This window comes from Oryx dammah, unplaced genomic scaffold, assembly GCF_014754425.2.
Source record: "Oryx dammah isolate SB20612 unplaced genomic scaffold, SCBI_Odam_1.1 HiC_scaffold_27, whole genome shotgun sequence".
Taxonomy (NCBI): Eukaryota; Metazoa; Chordata; class Mammalia; order Artiodactyla; family Bovidae; genus Oryx; species Oryx dammah.
In genome coordinates, this window is record NW_024070211.1 from 4,117,829 (window position 1) to 4,143,501 (window position 25,673).

The following is a 25,673-nucleotide window of genomic DNA, read 5'->3' on the forward strand; positions in this document are numbered from 1 at the left end:
AGGGGGGGGGCGGGGCAGCAGGCTGGGCTCCTCCTGCCGGGCGGCCCACCTGTCTCCTTGCGCAGGTTCCGCTCCAGCGTGGACAGCTTCACGTCGTATGAGTTGCGCATGGCGGTGATGTCCTCCTCCAGCCGGGCCCTGGACTCCTGCTCCGCCTCGTAGTCGGCCCTCAGCCGGGCCAGGCGCGCCTCGTACTCCTGGAGAGGCAAGCGGGGAACAGAGGGGAGCGCTCTATCACCGCTTCCAATCGTGGGCTTTCGGGAAGCCTCCTCTGTCCCACAATCCAGGAAACGCAGCTGAGCCCAGGGAACAGAAGTAAGATGATCTCCACGACACTGGGGGGATTCCTGGCTGGGGAAGACCCTTCTGAACTTTTGTCTGAGCGTGTTTTAACACGCTAGTAACATATGCGTGCATGCTAAGTGTCTTCTTTGCGACCCCATGGACTGCAGCCCGCCAGACTTCTCTGTCCGTGGGGTTCTCCAGGCCAGAGTACTGGAGTGGGTTGCCACTTCCTTCTCCAGGAGATCTTCCCGATCCTGGGATCAAACCCACATCTCTTACGTCCCCTGCATTGGCACGTGGGCTCTTTACTGCTGGCGCCACTTGGGAAGCCTGTATATGTGTCTATAATCTAATTTTTCCACAAAGCAATAGATCACAAACACCTTTCTGCATCGACAAATACGGTTTAACCAAACGGTCTTCAACCCATCGAAGACAAAATAAATCACTATACCTCTGCTCAGCCATCCATCTTCCCCATCACCACCAGTTCCTGCCCAGACCTGGTTCCCCACTTCTACTCTGGAGTAAGACCTTCCTCCACGGGGCAGCTGTGTGTCCATGGATCACGCTTCAGTGGCTTCCCATGGTTGAGGATAAAATCTACTTCCTCCAGTTGACCTCCAGTCCTCAGTGACCCGGACAGCCCACCCCATCTTTGTCACACTTGGGCACAGCAGCCCCTTTCCACTCCTAGACACACCCACTCCCCCGACCCCCACTAGCCTCAGGACCTCTGCCCTCGCTCCGAGGCAAGTTCACCCCTTTGGGCCTCAGCTCAGCGACACCGCTCAGAGAGGCCTTCCGTGAGCGCCCTCTCGGAGGATGCCCGCTGCCACTCTGGCACTTTGCTTACTTCTTCTCAGCCTGGATCAGAAGTTCCACCATTCTCTGCGCTTGTTTGATTATAGGTGAACTGCCCCACTCCCCGGCCAGAGGGCAAGCACTGTGCCATCTTGTAGCCGTGATGCCGGGCACAGAGGGGCACCTCTGAGTGCTGTGCCACTGAGTCAGCAAGTGCGTGAAGCAGAACATCTGGGCAGACTGTCCAGCCATCTAGTGCGTGCCCTCCGGGGAAGGCCGGACCTCTGTGAACTCACAACACCCTGTGAGCTTCGGCCTTCTGGACAGGGTGGCCCTGCAGCGGCAGTGAGCCAGGGGGCGGGACAGGGTTAGAGGTGGGAGCCCCTGCACACGCCCACCCGATCCCCGGGAAGTACGGGACCAGCGCAGACCCCCAGCACGGCACAGCCAGCTGGCCCGGGCTCCCAGGGCGGGAGACGAGACAGACCATCATGAAGACCCAGCGGTTTCCGCAGCTCGGCCGAGGTGCCGCTGACCTGCCACTGAGACCCAGGGAGGGCCCAGCCTGCCCAGAACCACACGCAGCTCCTGGCGGCCCCCCTGAGACCTGCAGCCCTCACCCCGCCTGCCTTCTCCTGCCCAGAGGTCCCCGGGCCGGCACTTCAGCCCTGACCCCAGTTCAACCGGGGACTCAGCCCAGTGGCATCTACAGCCTAGCAAGACCTGACTGGAGACACACACACTTCTCTGCACACACACACACGCCGGTCTCACGTGTAAACATGTGACCCCCAAATTACAGGAGGAGCTTGAAGTGGGGAGCCCTCTTTCCGGTCTCTCCATCTTCCCTCCCCGCCATTCCCCGTCCATCCCTTCATAGAGGAAGAGCGGGAGAAAGGGCGACAAGAGGAGGAGATGGCTAGATGGCATCCCCGACTCCGTGGACATGGGTGAGTGAACTCCGGGAGCTGGCAATGGACAGGGAGGCCTGGCGTGCTGCAGTCCATGGGGTCGCAAAGAGTCGGACACGACTGAGCGACTGAACTGAGCTGATGACAAAAGGTTTTACCAACATGAAACCACTTAATCCTTACTGCACAGTTATAGAGATTTCAAAATGTTTTTTGATCTGTACAGCAAAGCGATTCAGTATATTTGCAGATTATATTCCTGAAGAGGTCACCCTCCCCCCACATCCTCTTTTTTAAGATTTTTTGTTTTTTTTTTTTGATGTGGGCCACTTTTTAAAGTTTTTATTGAATTTGTTACAATATTGTTTCTGTTTTATGTTTTTTTTTTTTTTTTTTCTGGCCATGAGGCAGGTGGGATCCCAGCTCCCCAATCAGGGATCAAACCTGTGTCCCAGGCATTGGAAGGTGAAGTCTCACCTGCTGGACCGCCAGGGAAGCCCCTCTGGCATCCTGCTGGGGCAGTCATCCACGGCCAACCCTGCCACGGGAGGACTCCGCTCTGTCAGTTCCTGCCCCTCTGCCACACTGGACTGCCCCCGTGGTCCCAGATCATTCCTCCCAGTCCCTAAAGCATGCTCTACTACTTCCAATCATTATTATTATTTTTTGGCCATGCCATGCAGTTTGCGAGATCTAGGGCCCTGGCCAGGGACTGAACCAGGAGCCACCTCCTCCAAGAGATGGGAGCACAGAGTTGCAGGGACCACCAGGACATCGCCATGCTACTTCCAGCATTAAAAACAGCACCACCTGCCTTGGCCCCAGACTCGCCTCCAGCTGCAGCACCTAGCGGGTGTGCAGAAGATGCCTGTGGCTGGCTGAATGGGACAGGCGGGGCGGAGAGAACGCAAACCCAGGAACTCCCCCAGGCCCGGCTGGCACCTTTTACACCACCTAGCCTCTTCCAGCAGCAGAAAAGCTGCCTTCTGTCCACTCCCAGAGATGAGGAAGGGCTTCCCTGGCAGCTCAGATGGTAAAGAACCCGCCTGCAGTGCCTGCGTGTCTAGTCGCTCGGTCATGTCTCTCTGCAACCCCACGGACTGCAGCCCATCCAGCTCCTCTGTAAATGGGATTTCGCAGGCAAGAATACTGGAGTGGGCTGCCATTTCCTCCAGGGGATCTTCCCGACCTAGGGATTGAACCGGCGTCTCCTGCATTGGCGAGCAGATTCTTTAGACGGTAGCATTGGCTCCACCAGCAGCCAGGCCAGAAGAGCAGCGCGTCTCCCCATGACCGCTAGGGGGCGGCAGTGCCCTGCTTCTCACGCTACCAGGATCCCCCGCCCGCCCAACCCAGCTTCCCCAGGCAGGAAGTTTGCCTCCCAGCCCCAGGCCCACCCCACCCTACCCCCGCCCGTCCCTACCCTCGACTCCAGCCCGCTCCGTCAGCCCCCAGCCCATACTGTTTTGCGGCCAATGTCTACTCATCCCTGTGTGATTCTAAAACCCTCCCTGAACCCCAGAGTGTAACCGCTCTCACCCTGCGGGCTTGTGCTCAGACATCCCCAAAGACCCCTCCTCCCCCCGCTCAGGAGCTGGGCCCAGGGCTCCAAGGCCGGCCTGACACCGACTCCGCCCCAGGGGCAGCAGGGGAACAGGTAGAGTGAGCGGCTGAGCCGCCAGAGCCTTCACGGGGCCCCACTGGGAGCTACTGGGGGTTACATCCAGGCCCCTACTTAACAGTACAAGCCCCCGCCCGCGATGGGCACCCGGGGGTTCGGTCGATGAGCCCCGCCCTCCAGCCCACAGCCCAGAGATCCGCCCAGGCCTCACCCGGTCTGCCTCCCAGAGGCTGGGCCCCAGGCCCCCTCAGCCTGCCCGGGGGCTTCCAGGGGCCCCAGGACGGAGCCCGTCTGAGGTCACAGTTGAGGGGCAGAGGCCCAGCTGCAGACACGCGCCGTCCCTAGCCCCTGCTGAGCTGGCCTTCCCACCAGGGAAGAGCCAGCCGCCTGCAGGGACCACTGAACGTCAAGCCCCGCCCCATGCTGCGGTCTCGGGATGTGAACCCCCAGAAACAGGTGTCTGTGCGTGCCTCTGGGGTCAGCTCCGCGCCTGTCAATCAGCTGTGGGCGGGAGGACTCAGGGGCCCCAAGGTGACAGCTTCTTTCTGGGAGGCCACCCGTGCCCCTGGGGGCTCCCCGCGGCCCACCCGGGATGCTCCGCTCTCTGCCCCCCAGCCCTCCCACTCTGACCTGCTCGGTGAGGCACCCGCCAGCCGCACTACCAGGGACGGCCCCTCCCCTGCCGTCGCTCCACCGCCAGCCCTTCGAGCAGGACGGGCAGACGGCGGAGGGGCAGAGGCGGACGGCCCGGCAGACGCCTCTCTTCTCGCCACACCAGCACTCACGGGGGACGGACTGCGCTCTGGGGGCGGGAACCCCGGTTCAAATCCTGGCTCAGATTCGCCTCGGCTGTGTGACCTTGGGCAAGCCCTCCAGGGGAGGGCGGCGGGGAGGCAGTCTAGTCCTGGAGCCCCACCTCCCGCGGGGCCCACCGGCCCGCCCCGCGCCTCACCTCCCGGATCAGCTGCTTCTCAGCCTCCATGTCGCGCTGCATCACAGGTGGAGACAACGGCTTTTCCTCAATCTGGACAGGGCTTGGGGGCACCCGACTGTTCAGCAGAGCTGGGAGAAAAGCAGAAGCGAGGGCCTCTGACCAAGGTGTGCGTGGTCTGCCGGAACCAAGCATGCGCGCGCCTATGTGTGCTCAGAGTCATGGCGACTCTGCGACCCTAGGGACTGTAGCCCGCCAGGCTCCTCTGGGAAATGCTCGGGATTTCTCAGGCAAGAATACTGGAGTGGGTTGCCATTTCCTTTTCCAGGGAGTCTTCCTGGATCGGGGATCAAACTCAAGTCTCCTGTGTTGGCAGGCAGACTTTCTTCCCGCTGAGCCACCTAGAAAGCTCCTAGAAACTAAGCAGAAAACCATAAATGACAACCGTGTGCTCATATAACAAGACCTCAGTACTGAGCCTATTTTGAGCGCATCTCTATGTAAAATGCCAGCGTGCTCGTCCAGCAAGCCTTTCTTGGGCACCTGGGGGTTTGGCACTGAACACAGCAGTCAGGACTCCACACACATATCCCTTCCGTCTGGGGAAGAAAGGCCGGCAAGAGGCAAAGCGATTCTTCCGAAGAAGAGAAAGCAAGCAGGGAGGGTGCGGAGAAGACCAGGTGGAAGGGCTGTAATTTAAATCCTGTGGACAGGAGAGTCCTCTTGGCCAAGGTGTGTGGAAAGCAGTGATCTGAAGGAAGGGAGGGAGAGGGTCAGGCAGAGATCCCAGGGATAGACAGAGGGAGTGGTGAGTGCCAAGGCCCTGTGGTAGGCAGAGGGCCGGGACTGTTGCAAGAAGAGCCGGGAGGCCACTGAGGTTGGAGCAGAGCGAGCGAGGGAGAGTGTGAGCCAAGGGCATGGCAGAGGGGAACCTGCCGGCCCTGGCGAGGACTCTGGCTTCAAAGTTGGGGTTCCACCGGGCCATTGGAGGGCTTGGGCAGGGCAGGACTCCCGTCTGAACAGGAGCTCCCTGGCTGCCGCGTGGAGTACCAAAAGCACAAGCCAAGAGACCTGTTGCGGGGGGGGGGGGTGCCTCTGCAGTAATTCAGGTGAGAAATGCTAGCGGCTCAGGCCATGGGGTTGCAGTGGACAGAGTCTGGACCTGCTCCAAAGGTTCAGTTCAGTTCAGTCGCTCAGTTGTGTCTGAGTCTTTGCGACCCCATGGACTGCAGCATGCCAGGCTTCCCTGTCCATCACCAACTCCCGGAGCTTGCTCAGTCACGTCCATAGAGTCGGTGATGCCATCAGCTAAAGGTTTAGACATTGTTCTAAAGGTAGATACAACAAAAGCAAGAGGGCAAAAGTGAGAAGCCAAGGATGATGACACCAAGGTTTCTGGCTTGAACATCTGGAAGGAGAGAGGTGCCACCAGCCGGGTGGGGACAGCTGCAGGACTGGGGAAGATTCAGCGCTCAGTGTCCCATACATTAGGTTTGGAGTGATAATTAGATAGATGGCAGGATGTTCAAGACTGGAATTCAGAGGACATGGTGTATTGATCAGGTTCATTTTAATGATGTTTTAACACCCTGGGGGGCTTGATGGCCTGGGGGGGACAGTCCTCCCAGGGTCAGCCAATTCCTAGGGGGAGTCGACAGCATTTGGAGGAGCCCACCTTTCATACGCAAACCAACCAACCTCAAGTCCACGGCTGCTTCTAACGCTCCCACCGGAAGCCAGTATTTCCTCTGCCCGAAATCAACTAGGGCCAGCACCAGGCAAGCAAGGATAGCATTATGCCCTGATCCCGCCAGGCTTCCTCAAACTAGTCAGTCCTGGGCCCTTTCTCCTGCCTGCTGTGTCTTTCCACCAAAACCTCGATCACGGCTCTGGCTCAGGCTGCCCCTGGCTCCTCTGCAGATTGACCCCCTCTGGTGCTTCCTCCCCACCCCGTGGCCCTGAGTGGCCTGCCTCTCATCGCCAGGGTAGCCGAGTAATGTTAACACTTTCTTGCGATGACATTGACCTCTCTGTGTCACCACTCAGTCAGCTGTATAAATTAAGACCTGGGCACACATCACACAGCCAGGATAGAGGTCCACGTGTGAGACTCGTGAGCGGGGAGGTGGTGGTTAAAGCCGTGAGACCAGAGGAGCCAGTGTAGACAGAGAAGAGGCTGGAGGACCGGCCCCAGGACAACCTGACGTCAGGAAGATGGGGAGACTCGTCCAAGGGAGCTGAGGAGGAGCGGCTGGAGGGGCAGGGGGACTGGGGTGAGGGTGTCCAGGAAGCAAGGGCTTCAAGGACGAGGGAGGGGATCGTCTGAGTCAATGGATACAGAGGGCAGGTGGGGCCTCCGGAAGACCGATCGCTGGATTTTATCACCAGCAGGCATGGGTTCGATTCTCGGTCTGGGAAGATCCCACATGCCGCAGAGCAACTGAGCCTGTGAACCACGACTGCTGGGCCCTAACGCCGCAACTTCTGAAGCCCGTGCGTCCTGGAGCCCGGCTACACAAGAGAAGCCAGTGCAGTGAGAAGCCTGCACACAACCGCAGAGTGGACAACTGGGAAGAGCCCATGCGGTGACCAAGGCCCCGCGCAGCCAGAAATAAAGAAATAAGTGACCCTTCTAAAAACCAGGAGGCGGCTTCAGCGGGCTGGGAGCACAGGGCCTGCGTGAACTAGGGGCAAGGTGGCGGGCCGGTGAAAACAGACCAGTGTTTCCCGTGTTGCTGAAAAGGGGAGGGAGAAATATGCTGGTGGCCAGAGGGAGGGCTAGGGCTGAGAGGGCGCCGGCTCACGGGGTGTACCGGGCGATGGGGACACCTGGCACTCTGAGTCAGACACCCCTGGCTGGGCTTGAGGCCCAACTCTATAAAGTCAAAGCATCAGGTACAGTCTGTGGAACCTTACGGGACAAGTTCTGGGCTAAGCCCACACGTGAACCATCTCATGCAGTCCTCCCAACTGCCCCACAGCCATCACAAGGCGGGTGACCCATTTCACAGATGAGGACACTGAGGCTCGGGGGCATCTAAGTCACTTCCCCAAGAAGCCAGAATGTGAGGCAGCGGCTACTGCCTGGCTCTCGGCTCTCTGCCTGCCAGGCACCATCATCCCAGCTTGTTTGGGCTCTACGCTCCGAATCCAGGACGACAGGACACAGCCCGCAGCCCGAAAGTCTGCCGTGGCAACCACAGGAGGTCTGCAAGCATGTCAGCTGCTGCATTAGGGTTGGGGGGCCCCAGCAGATCCTGGGGCCGGAGGGAAAGAGGAGGAAGGCAGGCTGCCCAAGAGGAAGCCCTCACCGTGGTGGTCAAGGCCATCTTCACTTCGTCCCTGCCAGCCCCTGCCAATCCCTACACCTGGGCAGCTTCCCAGGCAGCCAGAAGATCTATTAATCCTTGTGGGTCCCCAAAGTCACCTGAGACTTTTGTGCCTCCCTGCACAGACTGACCACCCTCATCCTAACAGGAGACTTCTCACCCTGCTAGACTCCACTCAAGCACCCCTCCTCCTCTGTGAAGCCTTCCCTGAGGGCCCAGCCCCCACTCCACACGCTCCCTCTGCCCTGCAGTGCCCTGTCCGGCTCTCTGCCCAAGGCACACACTCCTCTGCGGGAGTGTCCCTTCCCTCCCCAGGGAGACTAGGTTAACCATGAGGCAGAACCTGGATCTGAGTCATCTCTGGGTCCCCAGGTCCAGTCCAGGGCCACACACAGCTGGGGTGTGAGTGGGTGGGGGAGGGTGAGAGGAAAGGGAGATTCGAGGACGGATGGCAGGATGGAGTGAATGAGCAGGCAGAGGAGGGTAGATGGGGTGGGCGGAGAGAAGGGTGGTGGTTAAATAATGGAGTGGGTGGGGGTGGGCTGGCGGGCTGAGTGGATGGGTAGATGGAGGCGGGGCTGAGTGGATCAGTGCAGGCCGAGAACGGATGGACAGAGAGGAAGGGGGGAGGTGGATGAATGGATCCATGGACTCAGGTTCTTTGGTGCTCCCTTCCTCCCAGGAATTCTCAGACAGATGACCCTGGAGCCCCTCAGCCACAAGGAAGGGCTCTGCAGGCCCAGGCTCCAGGTCTGGATTGACACCTGCCGGGTGGCAGCCTAACGCCGTCCCAAGGTGCCTCTCTGGGAGAGGAGGCAGGATGCGGGGACACGGGGGCGGGGGTGTCAGTCACCCCGCTGCTCAGCAGCACCACATCACGACTGGGCTGCCACGGAGCCAGCAGGCAGACAGGTGGGAGGACTGATGTGCGGCCTGGAGGCAGGGAACGGGGATGGAGCCTCCAGCTGCTGGGACAGGCCAGGAAGGACTGGCCTCTCCCTGGGGCATCGGTGGACACATACCTCCACCCCCAGGGGCCGTCCCCAAGCAGGGTTCTCCCTGGCTGTTCAAAATCCACGCTCACATGCAGCTAGCAGGAGGTGGGGCACGGCTTCCACGCCCCTCAGATGGGGAACTGGAGGCGGGCAGACACGGGGAGAGCACGTTCCTGGCTCCAGCTGCCCTGCCGCGCACCCCCTGCCGCGCCGCCCACCTGACAGGCTGCCAGGGCCCATCTGCTGAGCCAGGATGGCCTTGAGTTTCTTGATCTCCTCCTGGTACTCGCGCAGCAGGGCGTCCTTCGGGTCCTCGTTGATGCGCGGCTTGTTCCGGATGTTCTTGGCTCGGTTGGCGTAGCGCAGCGTGCTGAGCGTCTCATCGTAGTTGTTGTCGGCGGGCGACAGGCAGGCCACCATCAGCGTCTTGGTGTTGCCGCCCAGTGAGTCCTGGAGCAGCCGGGTCAGCTTCGAGTCCCGGTAGGGGATGTGCCGGCAGCGCCCGTCCACCAGGGCCGAGATGACGTTGCCCAGCGCCGACAGAGACAGGTTGATCTTGGTGGCTTCCTTGAGCCGCTCCCCCGTGGCGCCCGTCTTGGACTGCCGCTCGCTGCCTGCCAAGTCCACCAGGTTCAGCTTGCCCGCGCGGAGGTGGTCCTTGCCCCGCTCGTCTGCAGACAGACCAGACAGAGGGGTGAGGGGCCTGGGGTGCGGCGACCCCCTGCAGGAAGGAGGCTCTGCGTGCTCCCCGCCCACCAAGGTCTCATAGGAGCCCCACGAAGAGGGCCGCTAGGATTGTGCCCACGTTACAGGTGAGAAAAGTGAAGCTCAGAAAGGGCCTGTGACTTGCCCAAGGTCACATGGTTTGCTAAGCAGTCAGAACCCCGGGCCGACCCTCCAGGGAGCAGGGGCTGGGAGGCGCACGCTGTTCCCGGAGGGCCTGGGGTTTCTTGCTGCCACCGCGACAGCTCCTGCGCGGTGGAGGGTGGGAGGTTGGACCGGTCTGGGTCTCCAGGAAGCTGCCGGCCTTCAGTGCAGAAAAATATCAGCTTCGGAGACCCGGGGACCCGGGGACCCAGTTCCCATCCAAGCCCTGCCTCCTACTTGCTATGTGACCTTGGCAGAGCCATATCCTGCCCTGATCTTCGATTCTCACACCGACAAAATGAGGCTGACAACAGCTCCCCAGCAGGGCTGGCTGATGGAAGGGGTAAACAGACAGCACTGTCATGGAGCCCACTCTGGGCGCAGCACGCAGCAGGGCTTCGTGCCCTGAGAACACGCCCAGGACCGCAGGGACCACGGCTGCGCTGGCAGGCATACCCAGGTGCCGAGTGCCTTGGGAGCAGGGGCCCAGAGCATCGCTTGCGCTTGCGAAGACCCGAGGGATCCAGTCTGGGTACTATCCCTCGGGAGCTGCGGGAGTCTCAGCCTTTCTCTCAGTAACACGGGAACCAAGACCACCCTGAAGGGTCACACCTGCCACACAGCAAGTGCTCCTGGGGTGAGATGAGAGGAGGGGAGGGAACTTCCGCCTTGGTTTCCTGCTCGTTGAAACCACAACTGTCCCGGCTTTGCCCAGGAACACAGCTACCTGAAGTGAAGAAAAGGTCTGGCTGATGCCTAGTGGAGTCTTGAGCATGCAAGGGGCTGCTTGATTCTTTGGGCTATTTTTTTTTTTTTTAAGCAGCAGCAGGCAGGAAGGACTTGGAGACACCCTTCTGGACAGTTCTTTGCAGAATGCACCAGGTGCCTTAGACAGGTTTGCACCCTCATCCCAGGAGGCCTGCTCCAGGGAAGCTGAGGTGACTCTATAAGCAGAAAAGGTTTTGTGCACAAAAATGTTCATCGCTGCATAGTTTACAACACAGAGAAACTGGAAATGGGCGTGGGGTGGGGAGAGGAGGACCATCCATCCACCTCCCGCGGTCAGGAAGACGTGGCAGAACGACGTGGGAACATTCGTAAGGACGGCATTGGGAAGAAACTTAAGATTCAGTTGTGGTTAAAATTTTCATAGGGAAAAAAAGGACCAAAAGAATATATGCTCAGGTGTTAACAGTTAGTTGTGTTTGTAATTTCTCCTACTTTTCTCTTAACTCTTAAATGTCTTTATTTGAACCTCTGTTGGGCTTCCCTGGTGGCTCAGCTGGTAAAGAATCTGCCTGCAATTCGGGAGACCTGGGTTCGATCCCTGGGTTGGGAACCTCTTTTATCATGAAAACAATAAACATCTTAAAAATTCTTTAAAAACCTGCTTGCAGGCAGCCTGCCTCATCCTGCAAACTCATCTGCAGAGACGGAGAAGCCCCCACAGGGCCGCGCTCCCCTCCCTTCCTCACCTGTCCTCACCCGGCTGAGTCCCAGCTCCCCATCACATGAAGATGAGACCGCACTGTCACCCCAGGCTCTGTGTCTGCACCCGGGCAACTCTGGTTCAGGGGGGTTGGCCTGGGGCCAGGTCAGCCCACAGCTGGGCATCATGCTGAGTGGACTTCCAGCGACCCAGGCCTTGACCTTGGGCTAGGATCTCTCCAGAACTACATTCCTATGTGAGCCGAGGCTGCTCCCTGCTCCACTGCTCTGCAGAGTTTTGTCTGGGATGAATGAACCACACAGTCGGAGGCAGCTGCAGTGTGAGTGCGGAAAACCCAGAGGTCAAAGCAACGTGGGTTCAAGTCCCAGCTCCACCTCTTGGCAGTTAAGCAGAGACTTGCAGCATGTAAGTGGGACCTTGAACCAGCACATAAGTGGGACCTTGAACCAGCAGGTCCCTTTCTCTCAGAGCCTCGTTTCCTGGCCTGTCAGTGGGAGTTGTAAGGCCTGCCTGCATTTGGGACTCTGCTGTGAGACTTCAACAGAATGAAGTGTGAAAAGGGCTCAGCAGGGCACCCACAGGTGACCTGAAATAAACGAGTACTTCTTCCTATCTTTCCTCTTCCCCTTCTCAGTAACATTTCCAGGAAGAGAGAGAGAGAAAAAGGAAGAGAGAGTAGAGAGCATCTCAGGAGTAGAAAGCATCACAGAAAGAGGAGAATCCAGAGGACTTTCCCGGTGGTCCAGTGGTTAGGAATCCACCTTCCAGGGCAGGGGATGCAGGTTTGATCCTGGTTGGGGAACTGTTATAATAAGATCCCACGTGCCGTGGGGCAACCAAGCCTGGGAGCCATGACTAGACGGCCGGTCCCACACCAAAGAGCATGTGTGCAGCAGCTAAGACCTGACGCAGCCAAAATAAACAAATACTCTAAAGTACTGGGTAGGGAAAAAAAAAAACAGCAAGAGTTCTGGGTGGCACATGCTCTGGGGGACAGACCCCTGGGACAGAGGCCCAGCTCAGAGACTTTCTAGTTGTGTGACCTCAGTTTCCTCATCTGTAAAATGGGGATGCTATCAGTATCCACCTCCTGGGGTGGTAAGGAGCAAATGGGCCAATGCACATGCATTGCCTGGCAGGGAGCAAGTGCACCATAGCAACTGCCGGTGTTATTACTGGTGGTGGTAATGCTGTCTCTCCTTTAAACATGGGTCCTGGCACAGGGATGGGCCTCGCGCAGTTCCTCCGGGCAATCCCAGCATCTCCTCCCAGCTGGGGCCCTGGCGGCTCCGAGAGGTGAAGGGTCTGGGTGCTTAGGAGTGGGCGTCGGGCTTGGGAGATCCGCCCCTCCAACCCCGCCCGGCCTCACCCACCTACGGCGTAGATCTCGATGCTGATGGTGAAGATGGAGTGAGAGCGAGAGGAGTCCTTGTTCATCAGGGTGCAGCCCACGGAGCGGTTCTTGCAGCCCGCCTCCACGATGTGCTCGCACTGGGCCACGCTGCGCACCGTGTGAATGGACAGCCCCTTCACGTACACCCCCTTCTCCGGGTGCTCCTTCAGCTGTTGGCAGGAGACTCGGGTCAGGGCTCCCCAGGGAAGGGCCCGTCAGTGCCCACCACGTCTGCCCTCTTGCGGGGCAGGTTGGCACCTCGAATTCCCCTGTCACAGACCAGGTAGAACAGCCTCAAGGTCACCCCCGCCACTTCCTCATTGTGCGACCTTGGGCCAGCCACATCACCTCCCTGAGCCTCAGTTTCCACATCTGTGAAATGGACATTTCCTAGGGAGACGGTGGGGACTCTGTGAACCAAGGCCTGTGCAATGCACGGCAGGCAATGCCTAGCACCTAGCGAGTGCTCCATGAGCGGCCGTCGCGGGCCTCACTGCTGCCGTTGATGTCCTGGTTGTGGAGGCGGTTTCCAGACCCAGTGGTCGTTCACCCAAGGGCTCTGAGTGTTTCTCGCCTGCCTTGCCAACATGGTTTCTGCCCGCGTCTCTCTGCCACGGCTCCAGGGCAACAGGAATGGTCCCAAACCCATGGACCATGGTGTGTGAAGGGCCGTCTGCTGCCCAGAGCCCCCGCTGGCCCACAGCTCAGCCTGGCCCGTGGCTCCCTCCAGCCCTCAGCAGGACGGCAGCGAGTAAATTAATTTATCTGACTGCTGCTCGCTCACTCTCCAGGCAGCCAAGCTGTTGCTGACATAGAGCTGTGAAACGCAATATTTTTCCAGTGTGAGAGGAAATACAAACCACTCTGGCAGGAGCAAGAATGAACTGGGACAGAAGCCATCTGTCTGCTGCTCTGGGCCAGGGCAGGCTCGTATGTTGTGCCCCGGGGCGGCTTCAGGGTCACAGGTGGGGTTGGATCCCTGCTGCAGAGTTGGGAGGGCAGGCAGGTGGTGAGTGAGGGTGGCCAGCACCGGCTTGCCCTAGCTGCCCGTCTGGAGAAGGAGCCAGACCCAGACTAAAGGATCGGGTCTCAGCGAACAGTTAAGCCGCCGAGGCACAGAAAGGCTAAGTGACTGACTTGCTGGAGGCAGCAGCGGATGACTCCAGAGGCTGGAATTAGGACAGACTCCGCAGCGGCTTCCCTGGTGGCTCAGCAGGTAAAGAATCTACCCGCAACGCGGGAGACCTGGGTTCGATCCCTGGGTTGGGAAGATCCCCTGGAGAAGGGAAAGGCTACCGACTCGAGGATCCTGGCCTGGAGAATTCCACGGACTGTATAGTCCACCGGGTCGCAAAGAGCCGGACACGACTGAGCAACTTTCCCTGCAGCGCCCTGGAGGACGACACAGGGCCGACCTTGACCTTGGAGGTAGCTGTGAGGATGGAGCCCAAAGGCCAGAAGCGGGAGATGTGGCCCACCGAGCAGGGCTGGAGGGCGGCCTGGGAGAAGGTGTGCACGCGCTGCGGCCTAGGTGCCGGCTGGGCATGCGGTGGGCGGGTGAGGGGATGGCGCTCCCAGCCTCGGGAGAACGCAGCTTCTCATCTGTACTCAGACAGGCCCGGGCTAGACACTTGATCCGGACTTGCTACTTTTTAGGGAAGTCACATTGCCTCTCTTGGCCTCGGTCTCATCTTTAAAGTGAAAGTGAAATTGCGCAGTCGTGTCCGACTCTTTGTGACCCCATGGACTGTAGCCCACCAGGCTCCTCCATCCATGGGATTTTCCAGACAAGAGTACTGTAGTGGGGTGCCACGGCTTTCTCCAGGGGATCTTCCCGACCCAGGGACTGAACCCCGGTCTCCCTCATTATAGGCAGATGCTTACTGTCTGAGCCACCGGGGACGTCCATCTGTAAAGGGAGGATGATAAACCCTATTCCCCGCAGGGCTACTGGGAGGGCTAAGAAGACAATGGAGATAAAGGAAGCTCTGAGGGAGCTTGGAGGGGGTTCAGTGAACCCAGATATGGAGGTGAGGCCATCGCTCTCCACAGAGAGATGACCCTCACATAAGGGTCTCCCCCACTCCCATTTTTAGGCCCTACCTCATCTCCTGAGCCCTCCCCACCGGCGCCTGCTGTTCCCATCCCCACCCTCCTCCGGAGTGTCAGCCGCCAGCTGTGCCCCACCTTCCTTGGTAACTGCTCCTCCCAAATGCCAGGCCGGCCCGGTCGCCATGGCAACCAGCTGGGATGCAGCCGGGTGGGCACGTGCGCCTGCTGTGTGCAGGAGCAGGACCATGCCGCCTGGTCCAGAGTCAGGATGTGTCCCCGTGGAGGAGGGGGGTCCTCGCCACCCAGTGGTGAGCAGGGTTCTCTGAGGGCGGTTCGTGGTGGTTGGGGGGAGGGGGTATAATCCGCTTCCCGCTTCCTTGCTGACTCCAGTGATTCAACCTCCTCTAATGACCAGCATTATCAGGCCCTGCACTGTGCTGCAGAACCTGGCCACCTGGGCGCAAATTCCACCTCTGTCCTTTACTGACTGTACCCTTGGGCCGGTTCGCACCTAGGCAACTAGGAGCCTCAGGCTCCTCTTCTGTAATAAAGGATAAAAACAGCAGCTCTTCCTGAGGCTCTGGTCAGGCTTATACAAGAACCTGGTTGCACCTCCTGGGAGAGCGTTCGGTGCACCCAAGGCGGGGGTCTCTGAGCACATCAGTTATAGGCGACCCTCTACCTCCAGGCAGCCCGGCTTACCAGGCTGGAGGCCTGGAGGCCAGCTGGGCCAAGTGCATGAGCTGCCAGCCCTGAGCACTGGCCCCCTCGAGGGCCTGGCTAACTTACCCTATCCTAGGGTCCAGGGTAGGGAGGAAGGGGAGGGGACCCCCTGCTGCTGTCCCCATTTCCCTGTCTGGGGGCTGAGTGATGACTCAGCTGCTCCAGCTCCAGGAGAGAGAAGACAGTGGAAAGACCGCAGGAGGTGGCTGGAGGCTCCCGTGTAGAAAGGGCAAATCGCTGTGTCTTCGAGGAGCTGAGGAGGAGGGGGCTGGGGGCAGGTCCTGGGCTGGACGGGGACTGGGGGGGCTGGCACACAGGAGGTGGACCTGCCGTGGTCTGCGGGCTGGCATCTCCCAGGTCAGCCGTCTCTGCTGAATGGATGCATCAACTCATGGACGTCCCTCCCTCGAATGGAACCCTGTCGTTGGCTTCTCATGGCCCCCCAGGTTTCCTATATTGCCCACCCCAAAAAGTCTGGGAAGAAAAAGCACCTGACCACTCAGATCCCACACACTCTGGTACCAGTACCATTACTAGCAACTTGCTGTGTGACCTTGGCCAAGTCCCTTCGCCTCCCTGGGACTCAGTTTCCTCATCTCCACCACGAAAAGATTGTGGACTTAGAAGCTCTCTAAGGGTCTTTCTGGCTCTAATTTTTAAGGATTTTTTCCACCATGTGATCAGTACAAACAAAAAAGTGTACAAAAAAAGTGTTTTTTTTTTTTCAAAACAGCTGCTCCTTGGGGGTCAGATGTGTTCGGGTGGGGTATTTAATGGTTGCAGGTCAGAGAGGAACTCACAGCCCCTCCAAATGAAGCCAGGACAAGTGTGGGGGGTGGGGGATGTCTAGAGGCAAGTGGGGGGCTCTGGAGCTGAGCAGGGAAACAGCCCTGTCTCATGTGGATGGGGGTGGGGCAGGAACGAGGTCACAATGTCCAGTTCAGTCTGGAGGTCAGGGAGGGTCCAGAGGACTGGACTTTGTTTCTGGGCCTTATCAGCAGCCCCTTATCTGCTTCTGCCCCCCACCTCTCACTGGCTGTCAAGGCCTGTGCCCCAGGGAGATTCAGGCAGTTTGAACCACAGAAAATGTCCAACCCTGACCCTGGAGCTTCCTAATCCAGCGGCCTCAGGCAAGTCCCCGTCTCTTTCCCAGCCTCCTTTTCTCATCTACAGGATGGGGATCTCCATAGCAACCTTCCAAGACTGATGCTCATTAAGGATTGACACTCCCCCAGCACAGGCATTCTGACTCTGGACTGGGGAAGGTAGGTCAACCTCCACCGCTGGTTGTGGGCCTCTCAGTGGGAAGGCCCAGTGGTCAGATAAGAAGTCCCAGAGGCTGGGAGCAGTCACTGGCACACTGGCCACAGATCTGGGTCAGTCTCCCCTCCTCAGGCTCCTCCTGGAACTAGACCGGGCCCTTCTGGCATTTAGAGTCTCAGATAGGAGACACGGCCCAGCCTTGCCCAGAGGTCCCAGACCTGGCCCAGCCTTGCTAACCACCCGGCTGTCCAGTCCTGGCAGGTGACTTGGTCTCGCTGGGCTCCCCAAGGGGTCAGGCCTGCTTTGTCCATCTTGGCAGGGCTGGGCAGACTAGTGGGCCCTGGGGACCCTTCCCCATATCTCCTCCAGGACCCCCTCACCCACCCCAGCCAGGCTGCACCCAACCCACCTCCAGTTTTTGCTTGGCGTCTGTGCCCAGCAGGTCCCGGACATCTTCATTGTAGATCTCCAGGTAGGAGGCCCGGACTAGGAACTTGGTGTTCTCTGCACACTGCAGGGAGCAGCCGGGAAGAACAGAGACACCTGAACACCCACTGCCTGGTCGTCACGGGGAGACATCGTGGCAAGACATGGCGGCAGGAGGCGAGACGTCAAGGGGAACGGCCTCCCTGACCTCACTGGTCCTGCCTGCCTGGCAAGTGGTCCCCCCCTCTCTGGCTGGCTGGGCCCTCAAGCGTCTCAGAGTGGCATCATTTCATGCTGCTGAGGGCTCACACTCCCTCTGCACTCTACAGGCCTCGTGGGAAAGGAGAGGGCCCCCACTGTGAAGGTAGAGAGACTGAGACTGTGGGCTTAAGGCCTGGGTCTAGCACCGGCCCTGGGCTAATCCCTGGCGGCTCTTTCAGTTGCTTGCAGGTCATCAGAACGAGTCTCAGTGCAGCACAGCAGGCTCTGCAGCCGACTAGTCCCTGCTTTGTTATTTCTCATATGCAGGAATCTCTGAGCCTTCACGAGTGGGCAGCAAGGCATGGCTCACCGGTCATCTGGACACCAGGATCACTGGTCTGGGCCCAGCCCATAAGGGTTCCCGGTCTTGGATTCCCTATGTCAAAACCGAGGGTAACAGCTACCTCCTGGGCTAGGGCCGCAGCGAGGTAACTGTGCAAAGTGTTCTGCACACTGCTTGGTCTGCAGCAACTGGCCCAAGAGAAGGGGAAGCTCTGATCACTTACAGCCGTGTCTCAGGCCAGCGCTCCGGGTCATCATATCCACATGAAATATCACACGAAGTGTTAAAATTCCAAAAATGGCAGGAGAAAAATGTAGAACTGGTAGAATTTTCTCAGCTTTAAGTTCTCCCATCACCACTTCGGAAACTAGAGCCTGCCTCTGCCCATCTGGGCCACGGCTAGGCCGGCTCTGACCACATCCCAAATCCCAGGTCAGAAGTGCGCTGGCACTGTTCACAGTAATGCCTGGGGTGCCCAGCCCCGCCCTTGCCATCCGCCAGGCCCATTACCTGGACGCTCTCGAAAACGTGCTCAAAGGCCCGGGGGATGATGCCTCTGTGGCAGGCTGGGTCTGGCAGGCCCTGCATGGTGAAGGACTTCCCGCTGCCTGTCTGGCCGTAGGCAAAGATGGTGCCGTTGTAACCCTCAGTGACGCCCTGCGAGGGGGGACACAGCCCGGCACTCAGCTGGCCCGGCACGGCCGCGCTCAGGGCTGCCTCCTGACACAGGGACCGGCGCACCCCCCCAGTTGTCCCACCATGGTGGTGCCGGGTCGGGGTGGGCCGTGCAGAGATGGAGGCAGCTCCGCTGGTTGGGTAGGAGACTGTCCCTGTGTCTGGCTAAGAGCCTGGTGCCATCCTCTGCTGCTTGTGCCCTTGGCCTGTTCTCATCCAGGGGCACGGGGCCTCGGCGTCCTCACCAGTGCCAAAGGGTCAGGACAGCACCGAGCGGTGGGGCTGCTGCCATTTAGTCACTCGGTCGTGTCCGACTCTTTCTGACCCCATGGACCGCAGCCCACCAGGCTCTTCTGTCCATGATTCTCCAGGCGAGATTACTGGAGTGGGTTGCCATTTCCTTCTCCAGGGGATCTTCTCGACCCAGGGATCGAACCCAGGTCTCCTGCACTGGCAGGAAGCCCGTTGAGAGCTGTGCTTGGGGATGATTTCCTGCCCTGGCACTTGCAATGCTGGCACATGGAGGTAGGTGCCCCCTGCACACGGAGGTAGGTGCTCCCCAAGCGTCTGCTGGAACGTGTGGGAGATGGTCCTTCTATGAGGTGCAGGTGTGTGCAATGATAGAGTTCAGGCTGGGCGAGGAGAGGGAGAGACGGAAAGTTCAGGAAGAGCCAGGCAAACTTTCCGGGCAGGTGGGCGAGGGTGAGAACAGAGGAACAGAAAGGGTGGCTTGGATTTCGACAGGTGAGAGGAGGAGGAAGGCTTTCAAGGCTGATGTGGCAGCTGAAGCAAAGCCTCGAGGGGCGAGGGGCGGGGCGGGAGGCTGAGAGCAGGTGGACCTGGGGTGAGGGGGATGAAGACAAAGCTGGGGAGGAGGAGGAGACAAGCCAGGGTGGCATTCCCCCAGGGCGACCCTCGTTCATCGAGGCCACTGCTCACTGCACAGGTTCTGTCTCTCTTCTCTGCGGGGGGATCGTGCTCTGGCTGGGGACCGAGCCCTGAACAAGGAAGACACTCCACTCCCTGCCCTCACCCAGCTCAGGAGGCCACACATTCTAGAACTTAGCAGGGGGGAGGGGGACTCCTGTGCCAGAATGTGGGCCTGGAGAGCTGTGCCCAGGCCTCGAGGGCCCAGCTGGCATCTGCAAAGACCCGTCCTGCAGACCACTGCAGGGCAAGGAAGACCGGAAGTCATGATCCAGAGCTCATCAGACGGCCCAGGGTTGTGGGGGGTGGGCGCGGAAGCGATGGCAGACCAGTCACCCAACCAGAAGGCCAGGGGCAGGGGCACACGGAGCCCCAGGGACAGCATGCTGCAGCGCCTGGACTATCAATGTCACCCAGGCCTGGAGGAGGGGTTCCATATCGAAGTAAATATTTCACATGCGCGGTGCAGTAGGGCAGCCACCAGGCACCCGAGAGGGGTGCCTCATGCCACTGAGGAAGGTTATAACTTTATTTTTTTTTAATGTAAAATTTTCCACTTTCCATTTAAAAACCAAAGCAGTGTAAAATGGTTTCCCATTAAACACGAATTTACTTTTGGTGTTTCATTTCATTTGAACTGTTGACACTTTAGCACCTCAATTGAGACGTGCTTTAAGTGTGAAACATACACCTGATTTCGAAGGCTTACAGTGAAGAAAGAATGTTTGATATCTCTCTGAATTATCAGGCTTTCTTGAAAAGATATTTGGGATTCTATTGGGTCAAATAAAATGTCTCATTAAAATTAATTTTCCTTGTTTCCTTTCACTTTTTAAAATGCGCTGTGCTTAGTTACTCAGTCATGTCCGACTCTTTGTGATCCCATGGACTGTAGCCTGCCAGGCTCCTCTGTCCATGTGGATTATCCAGGCAAGAAAACTGGAGTGGGTTGCCCTGCTCTGCCCTGGGGGATCTTCCCCATCCAGAGTTCGAACCCAGGTCTCTCATATTGTAAGCAGATTCTTTACCATCTGAGCCACCAGGGAAGCCCAAGAATATTGGAGTGGGTAGCCTCTCCCTTCCCCAGAGGATCTTCCCGACCCAGGAATTAAATCAGGGTCTCCTGCATTGCCGGCAGATTCTTTACCAGCTGAGCCACCAGGGAAGCCCTTTTAAAACGTGGCTACTAGAAAATTTTCAATTACGTCTGTGGCTCATGTGACCTTTGTATTGGAAAGGCTGGCTCGAGAGCTGTGCCATCCTCAGTGGTAGCCACTGGCCACGTGTGGTTACTTAAATTTAACTTTCGATTAAATAAAACTAAGATTCAGTTCCTCAAAAGCACTAACCTCACGTCAAGTGCTCACCTGCCATGTATGGCTGGCGGTCCCTAACTGGACAGTGCAGATCCAGAACATTTCCACCCCTGCAGGAGGTTCTGCAGAACCACACTGCTGTCGAGTGAAGTGGAAGACAACTTTACCTGCATTCTTAAGGCAAAACATAAAATTTCAAAAACGCTTCACCCATTAAGTGATACTCCACACCTGCCGGGGACACGCACACATGTGGAGCAGGTCCTAAGTGTCAGCCACTCTGTCCTCCCCAGTTTTGCCAAGTTCCCCCACATTGTTGTTTACTGAATGATTTTCATGAAATCAAACTGTTAGTTGACCGTCTTTATAACTTGGTGTCATCCTCTGCAATAACTCCCGTGAGGCTGCTATTCGAGGTCGGATTTTTTCTACTTAGCATCTGTGCTAAATTGCCTCATGCCCCCTATCCTCTCCCAAACAAACAGCTCTGTGTTCCATCGAGGGGCCAAATTCTACCGCGTCGATGTCTCTGGAAACCAGGCCTGTCCTTGGTGTGTCCACAGCACCAGGCCCCCGGGGGGGTTGGGCAGTGGCTCATCAGAGGTGGCTCAAGGCCATGGGTGTGAAGCAGGAGGATGGGGAGAGGGAACAGCGACTGGGTGGGAAAGAGCCCAGAGATCAAGCAGAAGGCTGGGCGTGGAGCGGATGAGCTCAGGGCAGGTTGTGCTGAGTTGGCTGAAAGATGGGTCTGGGGTGGACAGTTCCCAGGAGAGTGGAAGAGGTCACCCAGTGACAGAGAAATCAGGAACCCGGTCTGGATTTAATTGGGAGAGAAGGCACGGGGAGGGAAAAGAGGGGAGGACAGGAAGGGTCAGTCTGAAGTGCTGGGGGCTTCGTGCAATAGGATCTAGAGGGAAGGACCTGGGCAGGAGGCCCCCTGGAGGTGGTCAGAGCCCAGCAGGACAGACACACAGCTGCCCTGCCTAAGGGGTGCAGCTGCTCCTCGCTGTGCTTTGTGTACGATTCACAGGATGGAGCTTGGAGACCTAGCTCTGCAGTCAAAATCACCCCTAACCCATTTAGGATGTTCAAGGCTTCAGTTTCCTCACCAGGAATGATAATCCCAGTTTTACGTATGTCCACGGAGTCTGGTGAAGATCAAATGGTTTGGTCTCCACCTGAAGGGCCCTTTCCTCCACCTTCTTTCCTGGATGACCCCTCTCATCCTTCTGGCCTCGGTTTAGACCTCATCGCTTCCAGGAAGTCCTCCCTGCCTGCCCATTCCCTCCAAGCCCAGGTTTGCTAGTCTTTGTTCTGCCAAAGTCCCCATGGCTTCTCTTCCTACTCATCACCCTGGCTTGCAGCTACTAGCTTAGCTGCTCCTCCGCCCAATTGTGAGCTCGCTGAGGGAAGGTGCTGTTATTATTGCTCCATGCCTTGGATGGGGCCTGGTATGGAGATGCTCTCTGTTAGCTGAGTGAATTAATGAAAATGAACGTATGTCCTGCTGAGCCTGAGGCTCCGTGGGATGCCCAGAGGCAGACATCCCTGTAGTAGTGCACTCGCGACAGGAGTGGGGGCTGGAGGGGAGATCTGAGGTGTTCCCCCGCTGGGCTGGGACTTCTTGGGAACCCCAACAAGGGAGGCATGCTCAGGGGAATTATTTCCAGGGTGAGGACGGGGACACATGAGCAAGGCTGAGACCTTGGAGAAGCCAAGGCCAAGGAGGACTCAGTCTCAGAATCTTCCCATCTCTGAAGGACCAACCGACCCTGGACCAGGAAGCAGAGGTGTTCTGGCGCCCGGGTACAGAAACGAGGCAGGGAGCTGAAAGCGTCAGGGAGTCTGGCTCTGATTCACTGTGCAGAAGGGTCTTCCAGGAGTTAAGAAGCAAAGGCGGGAGCGGGTTACTCCAGCAAGAGTGAGCGCCTGCCACCAGGTGGACATTCAAGGACCCTGAGGTGGGGGTGGGAGCAGGCCAGCCATTCTGGTCCCTTAGAGCCTGAGAGTCCAGGATGGCAGGGGACCCTGGCCACCCCTGGGGCCCAGGACCAACGTCTGGGGAGACTTGCCCTCTTCCCCTGGGCGTCACCTCCAGTCAGGCCCTCACTGCTGGGGGGCTCTGGGCTGCGGAACACTTCAACCCCGACAAGGGGTTCTGACCACAGCCAAAGGAGGTGCGCTGGGGGATGTTAGCTGGCCTGCTGGCCAAAGCAGAAAGGCTCCACGGGAAAACGCCTTTTGTAAACACTGGGTTAGAGAAGTCAAACTAGTTTCTCCGCTGCCAGACTCCCCAGAGCCCCAGGTATCCTCATGGGCAGGGGATACAGGCAGCAATTCTTCAACTTTTCCTTTTTGCCTGGAACAACACCTCACATCCTGACATCTCACTTCACTAGCGAATTCGCTGCCCAACTGGGAAGATGGCAATAGCAAGGAAAGAACCCTTGGCCAGAAGACACCAGGTGTAGCTCCAGCCCCATCTCCTCCAGAAACTCTCTGTGGGAGCTCAGAGGTTTCCTTCCTCCGGGCCTCAGTCTCCCCATCTGTGATATGGGAGCCCCCCTGCCCTGCAGCTCCAAGGAGCTCCTTAGCATGAGAAGGTGAAGAAAGCAAAAGCCCTGCGAAGGGGTGAGAACTGCCGTTGCCTTCCCATTCTAAGGGTTTCTGCTCCTCCGAGACCAAGGCCTGGCCAACAGCCTTCTCTCTGCAGAAGTGAGATTCCCCCCTCCATACACACACATATATATAGGCTTGTACCCTGACGGGCCTCTCAGGAAGCTGGAGCGAGGGGTGATGATGGAGAGGACTCCCGGTGCTGAGGGTAGAAAGGGGGGGGCCAGGGCTCCAGACGGAGTAGAGGAGAGAGGAGAAGGGGGAGGCTGAGGAGGACCCGGGGCTCTTGGGAGGCTGGGGAAGTGACCAGAGTTTTCAGAGGAGTCCTGAGGCTGCCCGGGTGAGGGTGGGGGCCAAGTGGTCGCGGGGGCTGGAGCTCCTGTGGGGAACGGCGGAAGGATGGGGGGAGAACCAGCCTTGGTACCAGGGGCAGTGGGGGACCCAGACAGACTTTGCGGGTGGCTTCCAGCTGTCTCCTGAGGGGACGGAAGTCTTCAGCCTGCCGCTGTCCACCTGCGGCCCCTCCAGAAGTGCCTTCCCGCCCGGCCCGGGGGTCAGCGCCCGCCCTCAGGAGCCCTCCGAGGGCCCCAGGTCCTGCCCAGCGGGTCTCCTCGGGAGCGGGGGCCCTCACCTCCACCAGCGGGTAGGCGATTTCGTTGTAAATCTGCTCGGTGAAGTGGTCCATGTAGTAGGCGCCGTCGAAGGTGAACTGCTTGGGGGGCTGGTCCGCGGCGCCCGGGTTCTGGATGAAGCACTGGCCGCGAGCGGAGTCCACTGTCACCACCGGACGGCAGTTCAGCTCCCGCTCCCGCTGGTTCATGGGGCGGCAGCGCACCACCACCTTCACCGACTCCGAGGCCATGGCGCCGCCGCGGCGGGGGCGTCCCCCAGGGGCGGCGCGCACGGGACCCCCCAGCAGCCCGGGCCAGGGGGCGGGGCCAGCGCCCGCGCGGCGGGGGGACCGGGCTCCTCGGGGGGCGCCCGGGGACGAGGAGGAAGCGGGGCGGCGGGGGAGCCGAAGGAGCCGAGCCGGAGCCGCCGCCTTCTCCCGCGCGCGGGCTCGCCCGTTTCCCGGAGGCCCGGCCCGGGCGGGGGCGGGGGGCGGGGGGCAGTGGCGGACCCGCGCTTTAGGCGCCGCCGCAGGACCCGGGCCCCCGGAGCCGCCCCAACCGCCCGCTCGCTCGCGCGCACGTCTCCGCGGCGTCCGCGGTTGCTGGGCAACGCCGGGGGCGTCACAGCGCGCGGCTCCCTGACGCCCGCGCCCCGCGCACCAGAGGAAGCCGCACGTGCTGAAGTTCCCAGCGCGCGTGCTGAAGGCTGGTGCGCCCTCGTGGGGGACCCGCGCTGACTTTGTCCACGCATCTGCTGACTCAGTGCCAGGCGCTGCCCAGTTCGGTTCAATCGCTCAGTCGTGTCCGACTCTGCGACCCCATGGACTGCAGCACGCCAGGCTTCCCCGTCCATCACCAACTCCCGGAGTTTGCTCAAACTCATGTCCTTTGAGTCGGTGATGCCATCCAACCATCTCATCTGTCGTCCCCTTCTCCTCCCGCCTTCAGTCTTTCCCTGATGCTGAGTCAGCTCTTCACATCAGGTGGCAAAAGTATTGGAGTTTCAGCTTCAGCATCAGTCCTTCTAATGAATATTCAGGACTGATCTTTAGGATGGACTGGTAGGATCTCCTTGGAGTTCAAGGGACTCTCAAGAGTCTTCTCCAACACCACAGTTCAAAAGCATCAATTCTTCGGGGCTCAGCTTTCTTTATAGTCCAGCTCTCACATCCATACGAACCACTGGAAAAACCATAGCCTTCACTAGACGCTGCACAGCCGTTCTTTTCCAGTCCGCACAGCCCCAGTTCTGAGAGGTTAACCACCTTGTTAGAGGTGGCCCAGGGGAGCCCCCCCCGCCCCCCTCCCGCTCCGAGGAGATAGCAGAGGAGTGGCCTCCCTCGGGGGTTAGAGACTTACTGACAAAGGCGACAGGGACCTTGCTGCCCTTTATCCACATCCCTGTATTGACTCGGAAAGGCTGCCCCAGAGCCTGTCACAGCGTCCCCTGCACCCCTACACCGGGCGATGCAAGAGCAAAGCTTCCCTCTAATGCTGCTCTCTGTATTTAAGACTCAAGCTGAAGATACAAAACAAAAAATTTTGAGAGCCGAAGTCCTTTGGCTGGAGAGGCTGTCTGGCCTCTCTCCCCACCCCACCCCGACCCCAGCACAAATCCCTCTAGAAGAGCCCCACTCCACCCCCATCTCCTCTAGACTCCCGTTTGCACAGAAATTGTCTGATATCGGCCAGGCACGGCAACAGACGCTGGGAGATAGCCCAGCCCCTGCCCTGCAGTGCACCTATGGTCTAGTGGAGGAGGCTGACATTTGAAACAAATATTCCACAAACAAAAATCCCATAAATAAAAGAGTATTAACAAACTAAAGGACCAGATGTACTGAATAGTTGGCCAGGATATTTCACCCAGCCTGGGCAGGGGGCCAGGGGGCAGTCAGGGCAGGCTTCCTGAGAGTGAGAGATGGTAAGGTTGA

At 58.8% G+C, this 25,673-nt stretch overlaps 1 protein-coding gene across 1 annotated transcript in view; it reads right to left on the bottom strand.

Annotated features, from left to right (window-relative positions):
* KIF17 (kinesin family member 17) overlaps window positions 1-23,990 on the bottom strand; it is a 53,178-nt gene extending 29,188 nt beyond the window's left edge. The window contains exons 1-7 of the mRNA XM_040229473.1: window positions 23,760-23,990; window positions 18,105-18,251; window positions 17,034-17,135; window positions 12,567-12,756; window positions 9,095-9,547; window positions 4,574-4,683; window positions 50-197 (exon numbers count right to left, since the gene is read on the bottom strand). Of these exons, the coding sequence (XP_040085407.1) occupies window positions 50-197; window positions 4,574-4,683; window positions 9,095-9,547; window positions 12,567-12,756; window positions 17,034-17,135; window positions 18,105-18,251; window positions 23,760-23,990 (1,381 nt within the window). The remainder of the gene's footprint in view (window positions 1-49; window positions 198-4,573; window positions 4,684-9,094; window positions 9,548-12,566; window positions 12,757-17,033; window positions 17,136-18,104; window positions 18,252-23,759) is intronic.
* Between the last annotated feature and the right edge of the window lie 1,683 nt (window positions 23,991-25,673).